This window comes from Myotis brandtii, unplaced genomic scaffold (genome assembly GCF_000412655.1).
Source record: "Myotis brandtii unplaced genomic scaffold, ASM41265v1 scaffold45, whole genome shotgun sequence".
Taxonomy (NCBI): domain Eukaryota; kingdom Metazoa; phylum Chordata; class Mammalia; order Chiroptera; family Vespertilionidae; genus Myotis; species Myotis brandtii.
This window is the reverse complement of record NW_005367209.1, coordinates 3,273,188-3,296,367: the sequence shown is the minus strand read 5'-3', so window position 1 is coordinate 3,296,367 and position 23,180 is coordinate 3,273,188. Positions and strand designations below refer to the sequence as shown.

Below are 23,180 nucleotides of genomic sequence, written 5' to 3'. Positions count from 1 at the left end.
TAATATAAGACTTGAGATCAATTAATAGGCAGATGTGTCTTATCAAAGCATAAGACTTAACTTTAAATGTATGTGATTAATTTATGCACTTCAACAATAAAGCAATCAAGAAGTTAAATTTGCAAGAGTGAACACACTAGCTTTGAAATAATATGTGAAACTTAACATCAAACATTCTGTGGTCTTAAGCTGACAGTTTGGTCCTGGGTCACTGATGTGTGGTCAAGCAAACAAAGTAAGACACTACCCACAGTGGGATCCCAGGCAATTCTCTGGCCAGCATCAAATTTCCCAGTTACCAAGTGATGCTGTACCCTTCAGGTGTTACAAGGTTATGATCAAAGAACTCATATGTTTTTATATGAATATATGACCAGAAGACATTAATTTGTAAAGAGACCCACAAGTTTAGTACACACACACACACACACACACACACACACACACACACATACACACACACAAAATACAAAGTGCCAAGTTAAATTTAAATATCAGATAAACAACAAATAATATTTTAGGTTAAATATGTCCCAAACATCACCTGGTATATACTTATACTAAAAAAGCATTTATTATTTCCACAGGGAACACATTGTTTTGTTTCCAGTAAGATTTCCTTACTCTGGAAAGAGTAGCACTCTTTGTCTTCCCTCTTCTACACACAACATTTAGGATTCACAGTAGCCCCACATTCATATTGTACCTTTTATCTCTGACCATGTTTGATTGGTCAAGGGGTGCAAAAGTGACTCAAGTAGAGTTCTGCTCTCTGATAATCTTGAAGTGAAGGTGGAACAAGAGCATGAATTCTTCCTGGTTGCAGAACAAGGAGATGTGAACCTGGGGACCTGTAGGTAGCCATGTAACCCACTAAGTTGAGCTTGCTGGTCTGCAGTGAGAAAGTAATAAAGTCAACATTCTGGGAGAACCAAAGGGAAGAAAAACAAAATGAGTCCTTTTTGCTTTTACAGTCCCTAGACCCAAGTTTCTAAAGGCTCAGCTGCCTTCATGTTCTTCCTGTGGCTTGGTGGTTCAACACTTCTTATGATATAGTAATATACTAAAAACCCCTCCTTCTGTTTAATTGTTGCAAGTTATAAAATCTCAATGGGACATTGTTGAGGATGCCTAAACAAAACAAAAAAATATTCTCAGAAGAACTGAAGGAATATTAATTACTCACCACATTTTAGAAACTAATTATTGCATAATTGAGATGGGGCACACCCACATCACCCAACTTGTGGGGCCATGAACCCATTAATCAGAGAGCAGATCAGAGGCCTTGCAATTGAGTAACATTCGACTACATCATCTAACATATTCCAAGAACTCTAAAATTCTATGACTTTGTGACATTTAATAATTTATCAATCTCAGTTTGGTAGTTATTTGTTATAAAAACATCAAATAAATGTTTAAATGATGAGACCTATTCTTAAGAACATTGTACTATTTAATATTAATATCCCTTTTTATTTTTGTTCTTAAAAACAAAGAAAATTTCCCAATAGCAATTTATGAGCATAAAATACTCATATATAAAATCAGTGTTCTGAGAATTTTTTGTTAAATATTGTGATTTTAAATTTTCTTAATTGAAATCCTTAGGCATTTGCTATATTTGATGCCAAACATAGAATGTCAGATGGGGCACACCCACATCACCCAACTTGTGGGGCCATGAACCCATTAAAAAAAATTCTAATATCCCTGACAAATGTTCACTGATTAGTTTATCAAGTATTTATTGAATAACTACATTTTTTGTGTGTGTATAAGGTGCTGGTAATACAGTACAAAACAAGACAGATTCTCTGCCTTCATGAACATTAATAGGCATTACAATCCAGCATTTAGTACTATTTTCTCATACTTTTTCCTTATTTGTATTTGTTTTGTTCTTGCACATTATACACTTTTATGAATATATTTACCTAACACATGTAAGAAAGTAAAGATTGTCACAAGTCAACCCGAAGATTGTGGTGCATTCTATAAGCATCACTTGTTATCCAGGCATCTTTACCATATTGCTTGCTTTCCCTTAATTATGGCCAAAACTGGAAACAATGCTACATGTGTAGACAGAACACAATGAGGGACACTCTTGCTATTGTTCTTGACACTATATTTTTGTTAATATAGTAGAGGATTCCTAAGTATTACAGTTAGTGATAATAGAACCCAGTCCTCCCTGAGATAAGCATTGGAAGCACCAAAAAGAAGAGCAGAAAGCAGTGTGCCATAACAGAAAGAGATCCCTACCAGGAGCAGAAAAAAAATCTGGATGGCAGCTCCTACTCAGTATTCATTGTGGCATGATCTCAATGCTCATAAATATCTAATGGCATCTAGGCATCCTCTAGAAAATTAAAGGTCATGTGCACAAAATTCTACTCCCCTACTCCTTTGTACCATCCATGTGAAACTGGTCAAAACTTGTTTAAAAATAGTATATTGTCCAGTAGCTGATATGTTATCATGCGATAGTTGGTGGCAAACATAACCACTCATTTTACTGGACTTCTTCATTAGTGCAGACAAGGTCTGACTATGAGCATTTTTAAACAGGGTCTGCTGTTTCTCAATTTCATCTTAACGCTTAGTTCAGTCGGAGCAAAAATATAAATGAATCTAGACTAAGGAAACCATGTTGGCTCTTACATTGAATTGGACTTCTGAGAGTACCTGACTTATGCTTTGTTTCTGAATGAGAGTCAAAAACTCAGAAGAGACAGCAGTACAGCAAATAAATTGAAGCTGCTGTGAAGAGTTGTGTTCTTGCACCACGTGAGCCTTATTTTGTTGTTGTTGTTCTTGTTGTTGTTCTTGTTGCAGTTCTATAACCTCTCATTCCCCTCTGTTGGACAAAGTAAAAAATACTGGAGGACCTTGTGAACCTTCATCATGTGCAAAGTTTGGATAAGCCACAGGAATGTCAACATTAATGAAAATTAGTAGAGACTAAATAATTGTAATTACTTCATCATGTATCATTTTCAATTAATTCTAAAAATATGCTTTGCTACTTCTTACTTACCTAAAGCTTTGAAGACCTTTGGAAGTAAGAGCATTAGTGCAGGGGATATTTATTAGAGGAGGGAGAGACTCTCATTCCTGAAATCTTGGGAGGAGGCATCTCAAATGGGGCAGCAGTTTGGGCATCGACCTCCCATGCCCTTTTTACCACTTCCTTCCTGAGAAATGGCCAATGACTGTGGTGAGTGTCTTGCTTTCCAAAGACCTCTGTGTTTATTTGCCCGCACTTGCATCATTTTCTCAATTGTGTACCTGCCCAATAAAGGATGGACAAGAGATGGCAAAAGAGTTGAAAGCCATCAAATCATTCTGGATAAATTGTTAGCAGACCTGGAATAAGATTAGCCAAGAAACATAAGCAAAAAAAAAGATTTTTGGGAGAAATCTGTGGATTTCATTTAGATTGTGTTTCCATGACAATAAAGCATCTGGTCGATTTAATGGAAAGTAGGCAAATTGTTTATGTAGTTGTGTAGATAAAACCATCAGTTGATCCAATAATTGCATTTTTAAATTAATGGGTTCTGGCTTTCATTTACACTGCCTTGTCCATAATCATGAATATTTAATAGTTGCACAAACTCAATTTTTATTTTTGGTAGATTAACAGTTTACTATTACCTAAATCTTCAAATATTTTTGTTGGTCTCTCAGGTGTTTTTCTCGTAGATATGTATATGTGTGGTTGGGAGTATTGCAAACAGAGATTTTTGAGACAGATTATTGAGAAATTTTTTTAAAAGAGTTTTGTCCTGACTGCTTTTTTAGTGACTTTAAAAAATGCACTACTTGTCCTAGCTAGTTTGGCTCAGTGGATAAAGCGCCAGCTGCGGACCAATGGGTCTTGGGTTCGATTCCAGTCAAGGGCATGTACCTTGGTTGCAGGCTCCTCCCTGGCCTGGGCCCTGGTCAGGGCTCGTACAGGAGGCAACCAATTAATGTGTTTCTCTCACATTGACGTTTCTCTGTCTTTCCCTCTCTCTTCTGCTCTCCCTAAAAATCAATAGAAAAATATCCTCAGGTGAGGATTAATAACAACAACAAAAAATGCACTACTTAAAACAGGGATGTTCATATCATGACACATATTATATTAAATTACTATAATTCAGAAAGTCTCAAAAAATCAGAGTAATAGTGTTCATTAATATTTGAACTAAATAGCATGGTTATAATATCAACTAATATTTGAATACAAAAATACATTTTTACTAAGGCAAAACTATTTTCTACTTTATTGAGAATTTTTTAAAAAAATATGAGCGATTAGCATGTTAATATTAAAACCAGATAATATGGTATCATGCATAAAGGAAAGTCAGAACCAAAAGTGTATTCTTGACTCAAGCTCTTGGTTCAAAGAGGTGCCAAAGTTCCAGAGAGAAAGACCCTATTGGTACCACTTTGCTATTTAGGATACAGGGTTCAGGGTTCTGTCTAACTCTACACGACATGTTTCACTATGTCTAACAAACTTTGCTTCTGCTTCTACACTACATGCCATATGTTCTTTTTTTTTTTAATCCTCACCCAAGGATATGTTTTTATTGATTTTAGAGAGAGGAAAGAGAGAGAGAGAGAGAGAGAGAGAGAGAGAGAGAACATTGATGTGAGAGAGAAAGATCAATTGGTTGCCACCCACACCTGCCCCAACTGGGGATCATACCCACAACTTAGGTATGTTCCCTGACTAGAAATCAAACCCGCAACCTTTCAGTGCATGGGACAATATTCCAACCCACTGAGCAATCCCACCAGGGCCAGATATCCTTATTACTGTTATTTTTAGAATAGCTTACACATATCATTTCTTGTAGTTTAAAAGGGCATTACTACTCATTATTACATACATTAGTGATACACCATTCCACCTAAAGGATGAAAATTTATATTCACAATTATTTTTTCAAGATGATGTGCTCACTAAGTAGCTGGACTGGGCCATAAACTCAAGAATTTAGACAAAATTTTTGGAATCTTCCCCATAAACCATAACTGAAAAGATTAATAACTAAAAATCAAAGCTAGTATCAATATAGTATTTATCTTCCAAATAATTTAAAACATTATTTCATTTATTACTTCAATTGATGTTCCTGCCATACAGGTAAGAGCTACTACAACATTTTATGTTTTAAATTTGAAAGCTACATTGAAAAGACTTTATATGACTTGCCCATGGTAACCATTTAGCAAGGTTAGTCTTGAGTCTATTCAATAAAGTTTACTCAGTGCCTAAGGTTGTTCTGAACATCTAGATCTGTGCTATCCATACAGTATACATAAGACTAAATAAATTTAAATTAATTAATAACATGAAATATTCAAAGTAGGCACATTTCAACTACACAGTAGCCACATATAGCTAGTGGCTATGATCTTGGAGAGCACAGATATAAAACATTTTCATCATCACAAAAAATTTATGGGGCAGCATTGATCTGGATAATAGGAATCTTTAAATGTTTGTTTTAATAGAAAAAAATGTCCCAAAATTTATAATAACCACTGACATTACTATTGTTATAGCATTGCTGGTAAGGCTAACAAAGAAAAATAGAGGACAATGTAAAAGCTTATGTTGATGATTGATATGAGACATATGCTGATAAAGTTTTTTTTTCTTATATTTAAATTAAAAATAAAATAATGTGGTAGGCATAGTTTTGTTTTAAAATTGTGAATCATGTGATATTTGGTGTTATTTCAACTAAGGATATTGAAATTAAAAGACATAATTTTTCATGAATTCAAAGATAAAGAAATAATTTTTCAAACATCATGGTGGATAGGAGTCAGTTAACAGCAGGAGATGAAAGCAGGCAGGTCTCAATTTCTCCACATCCAAGGCAATGCCAGATGACAATCCAAAATGTCTGCAAAAAGTGTGACCCAAAAATATCATACTCATCTAACCTATCATTCAAATACAAAGCATCAGGCAGATTTTAAACACACACACAAACTCAAGGAATACAGCTATTCTTGAAAATACAATTTGCAATGAAATCCAGGGAACCAAGAAGAAGGGAATAAAAGTTCACTGAGGAATGGAGAAGCTTATAGTAAGTAGTGAGCCCATTTCAATGGAAATTAATAATAAATGATTTTAGAAGTTATTGTTACAGAAGAGAATGTTTTATACTTTGATGATATTAAAATCAAAACATATTAACAAAATTTGGACAGAAGAGGAGGAAAGAGGAAGGAAGAGGAAGTATAAGGCTAATTTATTTATTTTTATAACAATGAGTGAACTGATACTGTCTAAAATTGAAACATATATATGCCAGAAACAAAAAATTACTCTAACCACTGATCTATAATACTTTCAACAATAAAGATAAATTTAAAATATATATAAAATAAATAAATAAACTCAACTATTTGTTAAAGAAAAAAATAATAAATAAATATAATGTGCAGGTACTTTTAAGCTATATTTCTTTTTCAAAGAAGCATTTACCTTCATTTTAAGAATTTCTTCAATTTTACTTTATCTTCTACTAAATTCAAGTAAAACTAAATTGCATATTTTACTTAAATGTACCATTTATTGTATAGTTTATTTCAGTAAAGCCATTTCTATCTATATATACAACTGCTATTTATTACACACATGTAGCAATATCTGAAATCATATTCACCTGATATAAATAACAATGATCTCTATGTAGTAAAATATGTGGTGATTTTTGTTTTTATTCTGTGAATTGCTTGAATTTTTTTAAATCTTTATTGCTGAAAGTATTACACATGTCCCCCTTTTTCTCCCTTTGACCCCTTATAGCCTGCCTCCGTTCCCCACCGCAGGCCTCCACCACCCTGTTATCTGAGTCCATGGGTCATGCATATATGCATATAAGTTCTTTGGTTGATCTCTTCCCACCCACCACCCTCCTTTTTTTTTCCCTCCTCCACCTTCCCTCTGAGATTCCTCATTCTGTTCCATGCTTCTATGTCTCTGGATCTATTTTGTTCATCAGTTTATTTTCTTAAATAAGTACTGTAAAAAAAAAATACATAGTGGAACTTGTTATACTATCTCTCCTGATAATAATTCTTATGAATAAGACTTTAAATGTTGATGTATAATTCACGATATATTCTTACATATTTCACTATGCTATGTCCTCATTTCATAGCTGAGAATCTGAGGGTCATAAGGGGAAATAATGGTTCACCCAGCTAGTCACTCAGATCTTCAGAAACCTAACCCAATGCTTTCAGGAAGATTGGCCTTCACTTCTCTTTAGTGAGGTAGTAAGGGAGGACATTATCATAAATGACTCAATAAGAAGTTCCCACTGTTAGAAACAGACTAAAGACTGTGACCATAATGGGGGGTGGGGGGGATGGGAGGTAGGGTTAAACAGCTTTAAAGGTAGATGATCTAACCAGAAAATAAAGGCAGGAAACCAAGCCAGAATCTTTTCCCCAATGATGCCGAATCAAAGGAACAAACAAAATCAAATTTATTGCTCACTTGAATTCCAGCCCTTGTTTTGGCATTATTCAGGGTAACACAACTCTTTGTGCTCAGAAGATCCTGGAAAATTTTCAACTGAACCTATGCTCATTACCTAAAATAATATTCAGAAAAATTTCAGTAGAGAAACTGAATAAAAAGAAGCATTCTTTATTTCTCCAACAAACTCTGGGCAACTACATTAGGGAGGAAAGAAGATAAGTGTTGCTCAAGTTAGATTTGAATAAGGGCAGGAAATTGCATCTTTTAAAACAGATAAGAGCTTCCATCCGATAAGTATATAATAATAGCTTCTATCATTTGAGTTAACATTTATATTATTTAAAATAAATTCTCATCCTGGTGTCTTTCTATAATTGGCGTGTGACAGAGTACACTTTGAAGCAAATGGAAGTTCAGAAAGCATCTTCTATCTTTATGTTATAAGCAACCTTCAGATTTTCCTAAACAGACAAACTTTGTTCTGTTGCTATGCAACTGATATGCAATACAGTCAGACAGTAAATAAATTATACATTTGAGAATGAAAAGTCTTTTCTCCCTGTTTGAGAGTAAGCCACAACTTCCTTTCATGTTATACTAACCACCACAGCCCTCTAAAGCTATGTCACAATCGCCAATATTTTGACAAGATAAACAAATGAATGACTAAAACAGCAATGACACAGACGCAGTCAATACCATTTAATTCATTCCTGCAGGCCTGGGAACATGGGCACCCCAAACCTGGTGGAAAGAAGCAAGTTTATCTCACACCCACATTCTTCCTGGTAGCAGAATATAAGCAAATTTAAACAAAAGAGATTCTGGCAAATGCCGTTGGCAGTCACCCATCACTGCTAGGTCTCAGGCATGCTTCTAGGTAAGTGCATCAGAGTGATTTTAGCCATGAGAGAAACACCTGTGAGGATAAGATGTTACAAGCCTGGGGAACTCGTGACTCATGGGCCAGACAGGGACAACAATCATGTTTAACATGACCTGCTCAATATTGACAACATTATTCTCCAACATTGAAAATCTTCATTTCTATTGTTTGTTTATTTTGCTCATTAGATTCCACATGTGAGTGAAATCACATGGTATTTGTCTTTCCTTACTGGCTTACTTCACTTAGCATAACACTCTCCACATCTCTCCATGCTGTCGCAAAATGGGAGATTTTCTTCTTTTTTACAGCTGAGCAGTAAGTATTCCATTGGGTCAATGGACCACAGCTTTTTATACTTTCAGGGATCATTTCTATAGCTCATTACCAGCAAATCTGATGTGATGCTCCTTACTCTAGGCTAGACCAGTGGTTCTCAAAGTATGATGCCCAGACAAGCAGTATCAGCCTCACCTGGGACCATGTCAGGCCCCACTCCATACCTGCTCAATCAGAATCTATAGGAGGGGCCCAGCAATCTGCTTCAACATGCCCCCCAGTGACTATAATGCGTCCACAGGCTGAGACACACTACCCTGGAGCACTACACATGTTGAACGACGTACAAGAAAAGCAGACTTGGCCTGCATGAACTGCCCCGGCCCTACAACCCCTCCCTCAACATATTTCAACAAACTAAAACACAGAAAAATCGGTTGGCTTCCTCAAAGCATTTCTATCAACTTCAAGTAAAAAAAATCCCCAGAAATGATGTGCAACTCACACACGCCATCCCTGTTTTAGCTACCAGATAGTTTCGGATTTAGTATTGCTACAACTGGATGGGAAATACTCTCCAAAAAGGTAAAGACAACTTTACATCAGTTTGACTATGGAAACAATACAGATTACAAAGCATTCAGTTATATTGCAACTCTGAAGAAAAAAAAAAGAAAGGAAATCTACATTGCAGGAGGAAGCATGGCTCTCAGAGGGCCATAAAAGCATCTAGAAATTCACAAATTAAGACCATTAATCCTATTTTCATGTAACTTGCATAAAATGTACTTAAAAGACCATATGTGGAGCTCCATTTGCTGGGAAGTTACCAGCTTTTTTAGCACGTCACCATCCAACCACATACTCCAGTGTAACTAGAGTGAGTGTTCTTTGCCAACAGAAAAGTCATTTCCAAATCATTTGGGGAAATCAGAGGTGCTTATTACATACATATTAGTTTATTAATATTACTTCAAAAAGCATGAAATAGTTACATGATATGACAGTAATATTCCTTCTCTCTGCTTGAACAAAACATGAAGAGGTAACTATTTCTTTTTAGAAGATTAAACAATTCTATTTTATCAGATTTAAATATAATTTCAGAACAAAAGATCAATGTTTGTGTCCATCATAGTATTTATGAAATTTCTAGCATTTAAAGAAAGAGAGACAAAGAAAGTGAGATCCTTAATAATCCTATATAATAAAAGCCCAGCGACCGAATGGCGGAATGACCAGTCGACCAGTCGCTATGATGTGCACTGACCACCAAGAGGCAGATACTCAATGCAGGAACTGCCCCCTGGTGGTCAGTGTGCTCCCACAGTGGGAGCGCCGCTGGGCTGACCAGTGCACGAATCCCATGCACCAGGCCTCTAGTAAAACAATAAGACATAATATAATGATCTTATTTTAAGGCAGTGTTTTTCTCATTTGTTTCACTCAGTACTTCACAGTGGTTGAACAACCAGGGAGATGGTGAAAAATCAATCTCAAAATTACACTGACTACCAAGTCCACCTATAATCCATCATATGACTGGTTTGGGGATAAATCTAAAAGTTGGCCTCTGTGGGCAACCAGTGAAGCTGCACAGGACTCCACACTAAAAAAGGGGCCTCATGCCTGGGTTTAATGTTCTATGGCTGTTGGCTTAAAATTCTTAACAATTTCATCTTTGAGTTCATTTTTTATAATGAACCAAAGAGATAAGCTGGGGACCTGGAGCCTAGGTTCACACATTGTCTCATCCCCCACCATCTCCTCACCTCCCCTGAATGAGGCCTTGGCTTCTATCTCACCCAGTGACAAGGCCACCCTCCACCTCAAGGGTCCTGGACCTGGACTGAGCAGAGTTGGGGCAGGTCACAGGATCGTGTCCCAGGCACCTGTGAGGGTCTGCACTCGCCCTGTGCATATCCCCGTGCCCAAGGAAAGGTGGCATTAAATGGCAAATAAAAGATACCATGACAGATTAAGAGAAAAACTGTAGAAGAAGGAAAAGCTTTTTCTTACTTTTTGAACAAGGGGCTGACATTTTCATTGGGCATGATCCTCACAAATAATGTAGCTGGGTTTGCACACGGTTGTGATGGAAAGAAGCAAGAGAATAAAGAAGAGGAACTAGACGGTATGAGAAATAATGCAGCATGCATGGAGGAATAGGGAACCAATTAGCATTAAGAAAGTAAAATGGTTAAATTCCATATTGTTGCAAATGGACCAGATATACTCTTTTCAAAATAATGTTTTATTTCTTTCTGGTTAGAAAGCAATGTATATCACAAAATATTCAGATATATTCAGACACTGAGGATGGGAATGAAAATCTACATTCAAAGAAGTAGCACAGCTCAGGGTATTAAAAAAGTATCTAGAAAATCACAAATTACCACCCACTCATCCCAATTCTATCAAGTGCTACCTCGTCAGTGTTGTGAATCCAAGTCTCCCAGGCATGTTGAACCTTTGGAACCTGAGCTTATAATTTAAGAACAGTGTTTTATGGGTATCTAAACACAATGCAGGCTAATAAACAGTGTGATCATTATCTTTTCACCTCAGCATGAGCTACCTTCAAGTTTACCAAAGGATATCTTTTGTTTTTCAGCACGTTAGCCTGCCAAGGGATGACGTTGTCTAAACACATTTTCAATGTTTTCTTTTTAACACTTAATATATTTCCAGGATGCAGGTCCATTTCTTTCTAAAAGGTTCCTAGGACACCCATTGAAAAGTCAAAAGCAATGAACTAAAAGGGATTGCTATTTTGTTGGAGAAGAACGACACCCTTTGTATCGAAGTGGGGAATTACAGACTGTGGTCACCCTCTGCACAGTGTCTCTTTGTCAAGTAATACATGCTGGAAAAAAAATAATACAGATGGGAAAATATTGTGCACTGTCAGATCTTGGAAAGGGCCAAAGGATTTTTCCTCACCAATGTCTTGTCGATGGCTTTCACATTCTGGCACCCTGAAAAAATAATGCATACATTTAATATGAAATGAATGCAATAATAATCAGGCAGGTAATCGTTTTCCCAAGGAATGTAAAACTTGACAAATGTAAGGTTTATGATTCAAGGTAGCCTTGCCAAATCTTATGTGGCATGAGACCATTTTTATTACCTAAACAGTCCTTAACACAAAATGACTGGCACATATTTTTATTAACACAAAGAGTATATTCTTTCTGCCACATTTAATAAAGAGCCAGTGGCTGAAAGCTCTCTTTTAGGATGTGTCTGTAGCAAATTAAAATGCAGAGTGAGGATTCACAGAATGGCATTCTTCTCACTGAGGCTGTGTCCACACAGGCTCAGCACAGTAGTGAGTAGACCATTGATCTTGGGGAGTCTATCTACGTAGACAATCAGGGTGATATGGATCACAGAAAAGGAAGCCCTCATTATCTTCAAAAGTTGGGGAGTTGATAATTAACTCAAGGTCATTCTTTGCATGTAGAGGTCCATCTGAGTCAAATCCAAAACAGTTCCTAGTAATAACGCTGCTTATTTATTTATTCGTTCATTCTGCAAATATTGTTTATGTGCCAAGCACTGCTCTACACACTAGGAATACTGCAGTGAAGACTATAGACAAAGATCGCTGCCTTGTGCTTCTTACATTCTAGAGAGGAAAGAAATGCTACATAATGCATATATCTTAAAAAATAAATCATAAGATAGATGATCTATAGAAGGTGATAGGTGCTATGATAAAATAATGAAAGAATGATAGGGAAAGAAAACGAAGCTGAGTGGGTGGGCAGAGAGCAAGTTGCCATTTTAAATAGGGTGGTCAGGATGGGGTCCTTTGAGAAAGTGCAGTGTAAGTGTGACTTGAAGTGTGTGAAGGAATCAACCATGTAAATATCTGGGGGAAGAGCCCTAAGGCTGAAACATGTCTGGCATAGCCAAGGAACAGCCGGGAGATAAACGAACCCTGGGCAGAATAAGCAATGGTGACAGTAGCAGGAGTTGAGGTCAGAGAGGTGAGAGAGGTCAAACCGCATAGGGCCTTATACACCATTGGCCTTTACTCTGAATAAACCCAGAACAGGTGGGCATTCTGTTGAGAAGAGTGACATGATTTGAAGTAATCTGACTACTGTGATCAGAATGGGCTGGGAGGAAGATGTAGGCAAGGATAGACAAACAGACATGTAAGTCGCAAGGGGAGAGAAATGATGGGAAGGATACACAGAGAGACTATCGGAATATCCACGGTGAAGAGAGATGATGATGGCTCTGGCCAGAGTGATGGCAGTGGAGGTGGTAGGTGAGGTCAGATTCTGATTACATTTTTCAGATGGAGCCTCTGCAGGTGTAGGGGTGTGAGGCAAAAGAAAAGTCAAGAATGACTTGAGATTTTTCATCTGAGTACCTGAAACAATGGTGATAATTCGAACTGAGATCGAAGAGTCTGCAGGTGAAGCAAGTTTTAATAGGAAAAGTTAGCAGTTTAGTTTTGAACAGGTAGAGTCTGAGATGCCACTTAGACATCCAAGTACAGGTGTTGCCTCACCAGTTAGATTTATTGTTCATGTGCTATGAAGTGAGGAAGAGTATGATGTAGCATTTACCCTGAACGTACTCATCATTACCCAAATATCCCGAAAAGACTCTCAAAGATAGAGGCTAAGTGAGTGTTACAGACTGTGCACTCTGCAGAGTTCCTTCGTTCAGATGGTGCTCGGCACTAGAGCTATAAATATGGAGCTGACTTAAATTTAATTACAGCCCAAAATAATTCCATCTCCTTACCCCTCAAATTCACTTCTCCCCACCAAGGAGCCTTGCCTTAATGACCACTGGAAGAAAAGAAAGTTGTAGCCCAACCAGTGTAGCTCAGTGATTGAGTGTTGACCTATGAACCAGGAGGTCACAGTTCAATTTCCGGTCAGGACACATGCCCGGGTTGCGGGCTCGATCCCCAATGTGGGATGTGCAGGAGGCAGCCAATCAATGATTCTCTCTCATCATTGATGTTTCTATCTCTCTCTCCCCCTCCCTTTCTCTCTGAAATCAATAAAAAGATACTTATAAAAAAAAAAAAGGTTGTAAATTGCAAATACAAATCTTACCACTCAGAGCCATGGCCAACTGGAATTCTTCCTTTAGTATCTCAAGGACATCTTGAACACCTTTCTCTCCCTAAACAAGGAAGAGATACAGATCTTTTGGGTAAGTCATTCTGGCTTGTTTCATGTACTTATTTCACTGTTGAGTTATCCTGTTTTATGTATTTATTTATTTGTCCTCCAATTACCTGGGAAGCCAAACCCCAAATGATTGGTCTCCCCACAAACACAGCCTTGGCTCCCAGGGCCAGAGCTTTCAGAACATCAGTGCCTTTCCGGACACCCCCGTCCAGGAAGACTTCCACCTTCCCTTCAACGGCCTCCACGATTTCGGGCAGAGCATCAATCTGTGGAAAGAAGAGGTCAATTATGAGACAATACTCTGCATGATGCACTGTTACCCCACTCAACACCCACAGCCCACTGACCATCTGACTAGGGCTCAGAGTAAAAGAAGCTAAGTAGATTTGGAATCAACAGTAAAGTCCCCCTGAAATAAAAGTGGTGCAAATGCTAGTAACTAAAACAAATAAACAACAACAACAAAAACACAACAACAACAAACTATATTTGGAATTGGGTGGCTTCTTTTCTTTCAGAAACCACAATATTTTTTCTGTTCCTGATATTCAAATTCAAAGATCATGATTTTATTTTATTTTTGTATTGATTTTTATAGAGAGAAAAGAAGGGAGAGAGAGAGAATTCAATTTTTGCTCTTCCACCTATTTATGCATGCATCAGTATATTCTTGTATGTGCCCTGACTGGGGATCAAACCCAAAACGTTGGAGTATTGGAATGATGCTCTAACCAACTGAGCAACTTGTTCAGGGCCAAAAATCATGATTTTTAAAAATATAAACCTAATTTTATTTTATTATTATTTTAAAATATATTTTTATTGATTTCAGAGAGGAAGGGAAAGGGAGAGAGATATAGAAACATCAATGATGAGAGAGAACCACTGAACAGCCGCTCCCACCCCCACCCTCCTGCACACCCCACACTGGGGCCTGAGCCCCACAACTCTGGTATGTGCCCCGACTGGGCATCAAACTGTGACCTCCCAGTTCATAAAAAATAAATAAGTAAATAAATAAATTATATATATATATTAGAGGCCCAGTGCACAAATCCCTCAGCCCGGCCTGCACCCTTCAATCCAGGATCCCTCAGGGGATGTCAGAAACCGGCAGTCCTACATCCCCCAAGGGATGCAGTAGTGCACGAAGTGGCAGGCAGCTAGGGAGGACCCCGAGCCCGGGCCAGGCAATCCTGGCCCCGCTGTACTGCTGCTGCTGCTCAGTAGTGCTGTCATGGAGGTGGGAGAGGCTTGTGCCATCGCAGCTGTGCTTGCCAGCCGTGAGCCTGGCGTCTGACACCTGGCGGTCAGCTGAGCAGCACTCCCGCTGTGGGAGCGCACTGACCACCAGGGGGCAGCTCCTGCATTGAGCGTCTGCCCCCTGGTGGTCAGTGTGTGTCATAGTGATCAGTCTTTTGGTCGTTTGGTTGTTCCATTGCTTAGGCTTTTACATATACTAGAGGCCCAGTGCACGAAATTTGTGCACAGGTAGGGTCCCTAGGCCTGGCCTGCAATCAGGGCCCATCAGGTTCTCCACCTCCCCACCTCCCAATCTCCTCCTCCCCTCGCCACCCGCACACTGCCACCACGTGGTTCCCCCCACCTCCCCTCCTCCCCCCTCCTCCTTCCCTCGCTCCCTCAGCGCCCTGCTGCCGCTGATCGCCTACCATGTTCTGCGCCACCCCCTGGTGGTCAGCGCATGTTATAGTGAGAGATCAAACTCCCGTTCTCCCGGTCGAACTCCCTAGGGGACACTTTGCATATTAGCCTTTTATATATATAGAAGATAGATATATGTGTATATGTGTGTGTGTGTGTGTATTTAATTCTCACCCTAGGATATTTTTCCATTGATTTTTAGAAAGAGTAGAAGGGAGAAGGAGAGACAGAGAGAGAAGCATTGATGTGGCAGAAACACATCGATTGGTTGCCTCCCACATGCGCCCCGACCAGGGCCTGGGATTGAGCCTGCAACCGAGGTATGTGCCCTTGATGGGAATCAAATCTGGGATCCTTCAGTTCGTAGGCAGACGCTTTATCCACTGAGCTAATTGGCTTGGGTGAAAATATCTTTCTTGCTTTTAAAGGGATATGACCACATGCACCTTGAAGGTCCTCATCTTGATTGGCAATTGATAATGAGCTTATATCATCACTAGAGAACACAAGATCCTCATAGAGGTTGATCTGATAAATTATATCATTGTTCCCGATCTTTCACACCACTCTGAACCCACTTATTTTTCAAGGCAACTTTGCAATTTCCCACTAAAAAGAAAAAACTAATTCAGTGCACTTGCCCAGTCCTTGATGTTGGCCTTGGGCTTGCAACCTTCTTTGACAAATAGCATGTAAGGTGGAGAGTGTCATTTCTGGGCATAGGCCTTAAACACCCTCGTGGGTCTCAACTTTCTCTTGCACCTGTGCCATTTGCCATGAGAGGAGAATCCCCTGGTCACTCCTTCCCCCTTAGGCCCCAGGATAAATATTCAGGAAGCAGAGCTAGCCCAGCCAAACTCAACTGGACCTGAAACTGGGAGCACAGACACCTAACCAGTACCCAGTCCATATCAGCAGACCTGCAGTTCACACAGAGTTTCATGGGAATAAATTACTGTTGGTTTAAAACACTGAATTTGGAATCTTGTTGTATAGCATCACGTGCCAATAGTGAATATAGTTGGCTAATCGCCTATATAGTTCATAGCTAATAGCTGACACTGTCAGCTACTTTGATCTACATCTTTGCACTTGGGAATGAAAACAATTCCCAAGGTGACCTGCAGGTCAAAATCTATAGAAATTATTCACATCCATACCAACATATTTAAATCTAAAGTTAAATCCAATCCCTATTTAAAATGCATGCTGAAAAAGCTACCATGCATTCAAGTGCAGTTTTTTCTCAAAATAATTGTGCTGAAATCACTCAGAAGTTTTTCCCACTTCACCCCTAAAATTTTAGAGGCAAAACTTAAAAAGAGTTTTATGTAAAAGGCTGAAGACCAAACCCGGCAACAGATTTGGAGGAAGTGAAGGCAACATTTGGCGTGCAGCCCCTAAATGTTTGGCAAGTACTGTGATTTTCCTCTTTTCCCTTTTGGCTTCTCTGCCTTGCCAAACATGCTTTGGATCCATTTACATATGCCCCTTTACCTATACATAGTCCTCCTTTTACAGTCAGGCAAGTTACATCAACATAGAAATGCTACAATTTCCAAGGGATGATGCAAGCTATAATTAAGCATATTTCCCCATTTGAAACCAGAACCAACGAATAATATTAGCTAGCTCGGGTTCAATACACATTTTCAAAGTCACGCAACTCAAGTCTCTTTAGGTTATTTCCAATGCCCGGCCTGGCCTAAAAGGAAACTGTTACGGATAATTTAAATGTGAATCCTGGGTTATAAAAAGGAACCCAGATTGGTGTTGCATGTGTCTGTGGACAAGTCTGTTCTATTCGTTTGCTGAGGATTTCTATCCTCCTCCTCCCTTTTTTCCCCTTTATTGCAATTTTACTGAGTATTTCAGAGAATAATTCTGATCAGGGGAGATTAAATAAATAAATATCGTAGACAAATCCACTATTTTATGACTCTGTTATGTTTCCTTCTTTTCAGCTTGCTACACATCTAAGAGACCATTCATTTCAGCTTTTCTTTCCTTAGTGATTCTTTAGACAACTAGTTGTGGCCTTAACTCCAGTGGGTTTAATATACAGAAAAAAATATGGTAAATGCCAATGTACTATTGCTCACTTACCCATCCATTCATCGACTTATCAAATACTTTATTGAGGACCTGGTATATTCAAGTCACTATGCCGGGTGGCTTAAAGAGTCTGAAAAGAAAATCTCAGAGATGCAAGAAGAATCCCACATGGATCCAAAGGACAGGGACACCTCTTTGCCGTTCCCACTCAAGCCACACTCTCCCAAGGATGCTCCTGGTCCTCCAGAACTTCCACTCACAGGGAGCTCTCGCCTTTCTCCCTTCCTGTTGCCTCCATTATTATAGCCCTAATTTCTGACATTTTAGGGTCGAAACCCTTTAAAGGTTTCAAACCGAAGCAATTGAACATAAACAAAAGCAAGCAAAACCAGAGTTGAAAAACAAAGGAGTCCAGGCCACTGCCCCCAAATTCTTCCCTGACTCTCTGGCTTGCCCATCACACTGTGCCAGGCATCCCTGGGGAGTTTCTATTAAGCCCACTTAGAAAATCATTGGCCCACATAGGCAAGCCCTGCTTACTTGCAATTGCAAAAATGTCTTCGTTTCCTTGCAATGTGACATTTCAGCTCCTCCCATCACAGGGGAGAAATATGACCAGAAGAGTCTATTTCCTCACCCCTTGAGTTTAAACTAGCCTTTGTGACCAACAGAATAGGAGAGAATCGACAATATGTCTGTTCTAAGCCTAGGTCCCAAGAGGCCTTGCGTGCTTGCACTTACTCTCAGAAGTCTGCCACCTCCTGAGAACCGGCTCAGCTAATGTGCTAGATGTTAGACAATTAAAAGCTGTTCCTGCTGATGTCAGCCTACACCAGCCTGTCCAAGTAGACCCAGCAGCTGACCACAGATGCATAGGAGTGAGCCCAGCCAACACCAGAACAACCTCCCAGACCAGTGGTTCTCAACTTGTGGGTCGCGACCCCTTTGGCGGTCGAACGACCCTTTCACAGGGGTCGCCTAAGACCATCCTGCATATCAGATATTTACATTACGATTCATAACAGTAGCAACATTACACTTATGAAGTAGCAACGAAAATAATTTTATGGTTGGGTCACAACATGAGGAACTGTATTTAAAGGGCCAGAAGGTTGAGAACCACTGTCCCAGACGATCTCAGATTGAATTGCCAACTCACAAAATTGTGACATAAGTAAATGGCTATTGAATTTTGGCCAGTAAGTTACACAGCAAAAGCTAACTAATACATCAAGTGTTTCTCAAAGATAGAATTGCATGAATCTCTTTTAAAAGGAAAATAAAATATTTTAGATCTCATAGAAGAGCCCAAGGAATCAAGAAACACTTGACTTAACAACCCAAATACTTATTTTAAGAAAATCTTCTGCAGTTTAAAATTTTCACTAGAAAAGAATGGCATATTCATAAGTTTAAATTTGGGTCCCGTTAGCATCAAAACAAAAATTGAAAAGAAATATTGCTGCTATGGTTCAATGGCTCGAGAGAATCTAACTTTAAACCCCAATTTGCGATGTTCGGTACTATAGATTTTGGAAATTGATTTGATTCTGTCATATTGTTCTCTAATTACTTCAAGATCAGATGTGGTCACATTATTACCTTGCAGGTAAGGACCTTGATATCAGCTTAATTTTTAATGCCTTTTGGGTATAGCAGAGGTCTGGCAGGGGTTCTCAATAGTGTGATATTAAGCTGAATGAAGTAAGATTCTTAGTGATAAGAATTTCCCATCCAAGGGAACTTGGTGATTTATAGAAATGTAGAAATCATATAGTCCAGCTGCTTCCTTTTCGCAATCAACACAAAACGCTGAAGAAGCTCAAGCTGAAAAGTTTAAGCAAAAAAAAGTTTTCTCAGGTCACACCCCTGAGAAAAGTCAAGACAAGGACTTGAAACTATGACTCTAGACTCCTATTTCGGTGCTTCCCCCCATGACGTCACTCTGCCTCTTTAGCTCTGACTTATGATGTCACATAATCTGCAGGACAGCAAGTCCTTCTGTGTATCTACTGAAAAGTCTTACACCACAGCCTCCTCTAAGCCTTTTGCCACTTACCTCAAAACCCACATACGGAGGGAAAAACATCTTCCTGTAAACGAATCCTTTCTCATATTTCTCTCACCATCATGGGCCTTCAATTCACTCCATGAGGCAAAACTCAAGCAAGCACTCCTCTCTCATGCACAGCATGCAAAGGGGAGGGTCACTGTTTTTCTTAGAAGTCTCTGAGGCCACAGCTCAAAAAGCCCTTTTAGATAAGTTTCCATATCCCCTCAGCCAGAGGGAAAGAAACCACACCATTTAGATATTTTTTCCCTTAAAATCTAGTTAGATTTGATTTCAGCAGATTTAGATTTTATTTTTAGAAAACAAACTTAATTTGGCCCGCACACTAAGTCAGTGTCTCCATACATAAGAGAGGCATAAATCTGCAAAAAAGCCAGGAGCTGTGACCAGCTTTTTCTCCCTGCCCAGAGGAGGCTCTCTGCCTCTATTTACCTGCAGGCAACATTTAAAATCACGTAAAAATACGGCTCCCTGATAAGTAAGGCTGAATCAGAAAGAGCTGAAAACAAGGTGGAGGGTGGGGCAGGGTGGGGGTGAGGCGAGATTAACCAAAGAATTTACATGCATATATGCATACCTATGGACAACTGGGGAACTTATATGCATATATGCATAGCCGATGGACACAGACAATAGTCTGGTGAAGGCCTGGGAGGGGCTAGTATGGGGTGGAGGGGGGTCAATGGGGAACAAAAAGGGGACATCTGTAATACTTTCAACAATAAAAATAAATTTAAATAAATAAATAATAACATAAAAGTGATGAACAAAATAGAACCAGAGGCATGGATACATGGAACAGACTGACAGCTGTCAGAGGGGAGGGGAGTGGAGGAGACTAGAGATAAAAGGTGAAGAGATTAGCCGAAGGACATATATGCATAATCCATAGGCACAGACAGTGGTGAGGTGAGGGCCAGAGGGAAGGGGGTGGAGGGCTGGGGCTGGGTGGAGTTGGCTAAGGGGCAGGGGGAGAATGGGAGCATCTGTAACAGTGTCAACAATAAAAATAAAGTTAAAAGAAAAGAAAGTCTTGACAGTGTAATCCTACAGTGTGCAAAGACTTGGTTTGTTTCTATCACTAGTGTTTGAGGGAAAACTGTGAGTACAGATATGTGTACCCAATATCCCTTCTAGTCATTTAGTCTGCTCTAAGACCTATACAACGGCCTATGGATTTAATTAAATCAAATATGCTAGTTCAATAAAACAATAACCCACTACCACTTGACTAAATTACTTGTTCTATTCTACTTCCAGTTGTTTGAATCAACTGGTCATCCCAATGAAAGGCTTTCATTATAGCAACTATGACTGAATGATTCTGACAAAAGGGGGAAAATACATATGGTGGTCCAGATCAGAGATGGTGGTCTGGAAAGTCCATCCACATGGTTTGGTAAACATATTTTTTTTAGTTTTGTTACATAATCTTAGCTTACTTTGCCTATAATAAATCAGATTTTAGGATAAAAGGTGAAGAGATTAGCCAAAGAAGTATAGTCATGAAAGAAATAATGTAATGATGTTTAAACTTTAACAAATGAGAAAAACTAAGGTTTAGAATGGAAATTGATGCCCTCTGCCCTGTCGTAATTCGGGCCCTTCTCTCTTCCCTTGGCCACCTAACTGATCTTCCTGGCTCCTGTCGTGCCAAAATCCAATTTCTAAGATTCATTGCTGCTAAATCAAGGCACTTCTATTGTATATCCAATGATTCATCATATGGAAGAAAATCCTCCTCCCTGACCTGTCCACGCCAACCAGACACTGCAAACAAAATGGATTACTTGAAATTGCCCAAACATAGCCCATTCCACATTTAGGCTCACACCTCTAAAAGCAGGGGTCCACATGGAGACAGAGCAGAGGTGCAAGGCAACAGGAAAACCATTGCCTCATCTAAAAGAATTGTGGCCGAGTTCCCACAAGTGAACAACATGGAAGAGAACTACTTTTAAATACCACACCCACTCTAGCTCCTGACCCCATTCTGGATATGGATCCATGAAATTCACTCCAGGATATGTGTCTATCTTCATGACTTTTTACCTATTTCTGGGCCCCTAATTCTTGATCTCAAAATCTGCCCCAGTGCCTCTATTGATCTTGGGGTTAACTGCTCTCCTTTATAGTTTTAACTCAGTACCACACTTTTCCAGCCAATTTGGTTTACTTTTATATCTAGACTAGAGGTCTGGTGCACAAAATTTGTGCACAGCGGGGGGCTGTCCCTCAGCCCAGCCTGTACCATCTCCAATCTGGGATCCCCCTCACAATCCGGGATCTCTGGCTCCTAACCGCTCGCCTGCTGCCAGCCTGATTGCCCCTAACCACCTGTGCCAGCCCGCCTGATCACCCTGATCACCACCTAACTGCCCTCCCTTGCTGGTCTCATTGACCCCAACTGCCCTCCCTGCCAGGCTAATCGCCTCCAACTGCCCTCCCCTGGCAGCCTAATCACCCCCTAACTACTTGCTCCCCCGCACCAGCCTGATCTCACCCCTAACTGCTTGCTCCCCTGTGCTGGCCTGATCTCGCCTCTAACTGCTTGCTCCCCTGCCAGCCTGATCGCCCCTAACCGCCTCTGCCTCGGCCCCCACCACCGTGGCTTTGTCCAGAGGGAATTCGGACGTCCGGGAGATGTCCAGTCAACCCGGTTTAATTAGCATATTACCCTTTTATTAGTATACATTTTGGACTCTAATTTGCCTAGCACAGAGTATACAGTGTATAAAAACCACAGATGCACATTGGAATCTCCTGGGTAGCTTTAAATATTACTGGTGCCTCTGCTCCCCATCCCTAGAGATTCTTATGATTGATCTGGGTTTCAGCCTACCTCCCCTCACCTGGGCCATAGGATTTCATCTCCTTTCCCAACCATCTACCATTTCTCTACAGCTTTAAACCCCTATATCCACAGGAAAATGCAGTCTTTCCCTACTTCTGACTTCTTGTCATAGTTGTACCAATGATCTCAAACTCCACCAAAGCCTTTTGCAAATACTGCAACTATCTGTTAGCTCCTCTTATTTGGACTTTTATGTTATAACTAGAGGCCCAGTACATGAAATTCGTGCACCGGGGGGGGGGTGTCCTCTCAGCCCAGCCTGCACCCTCTCCAATCCAGGACAACCTTGGGGGATGTTCAACTGCTGGTTTAGGCCTGATCCCGGGGATCGGCCCTAAACCGGCAGTCGGACATCCCTCTCACAATCCTGGACCGCTGGCTCCTAATTGCTTATCTGCCTGCCAGCCTGATAGCCCCTCACTGCCTCTGCATGCCAGCCTGATCGCCCCTAACTTCCCCCCCTGCCGGCCTGGTCGCCCCCAACTGCCCCCTCCCTGCCTGCCTAGCCACTCCTAACTGCCCCCCCTGCTGACCTGGTTGCCCCTCATGGACCCCCTGCCGGTCTGGTTGCCCCACACAGCCTGCTGTTCAGTCGTTTGGACATCCCTTTCTAATCACCCTGCCGGCCTGGTTGCCCCAAGCAGCCTGCTGTTCAGTCATTTGGTCATCTCTCACTAATCTCCCTGCTG

The 23,180-nt window shown here is 40.0% G+C and overlaps 1 protein-coding gene across 2 annotated transcripts in view; it reads right to left on the bottom strand.

Moving 5' to 3' along the window:
- Nucleotides 1-671: 671 nt before the first annotated feature.
- Nucleotides 672-23,180, bottom strand: part of HAO1 (hydroxyacid oxidase (glycolate oxidase) 1) — a 72,959-nt gene continuing 50,450 nt past the window's right edge. The window contains exons 6-9 of one of the 2 annotated variants that reach the window (XM_005874657.2): nt 13,957-14,115; nt 13,772-13,841; nt 11,625-11,659; nt 672-892 (exon numbers count right to left, since the gene is read on the bottom strand). In XM_005874657.2, coding sequence (XP_005874719.1) covers nt 734-892; nt 11,625-11,659; nt 13,772-13,841; nt 13,957-14,115 — 423 coding nt within the window. In that variant the 3' untranslated portion in view covers nt 672-733. Of the gene's footprint in view, nt 893-10,013; nt 11,660-13,771; nt 13,842-13,956; nt 14,116-23,180 lie in introns of those variants that run through there. The other variant, XM_005874658.1, reaches the window with a different exon arrangement.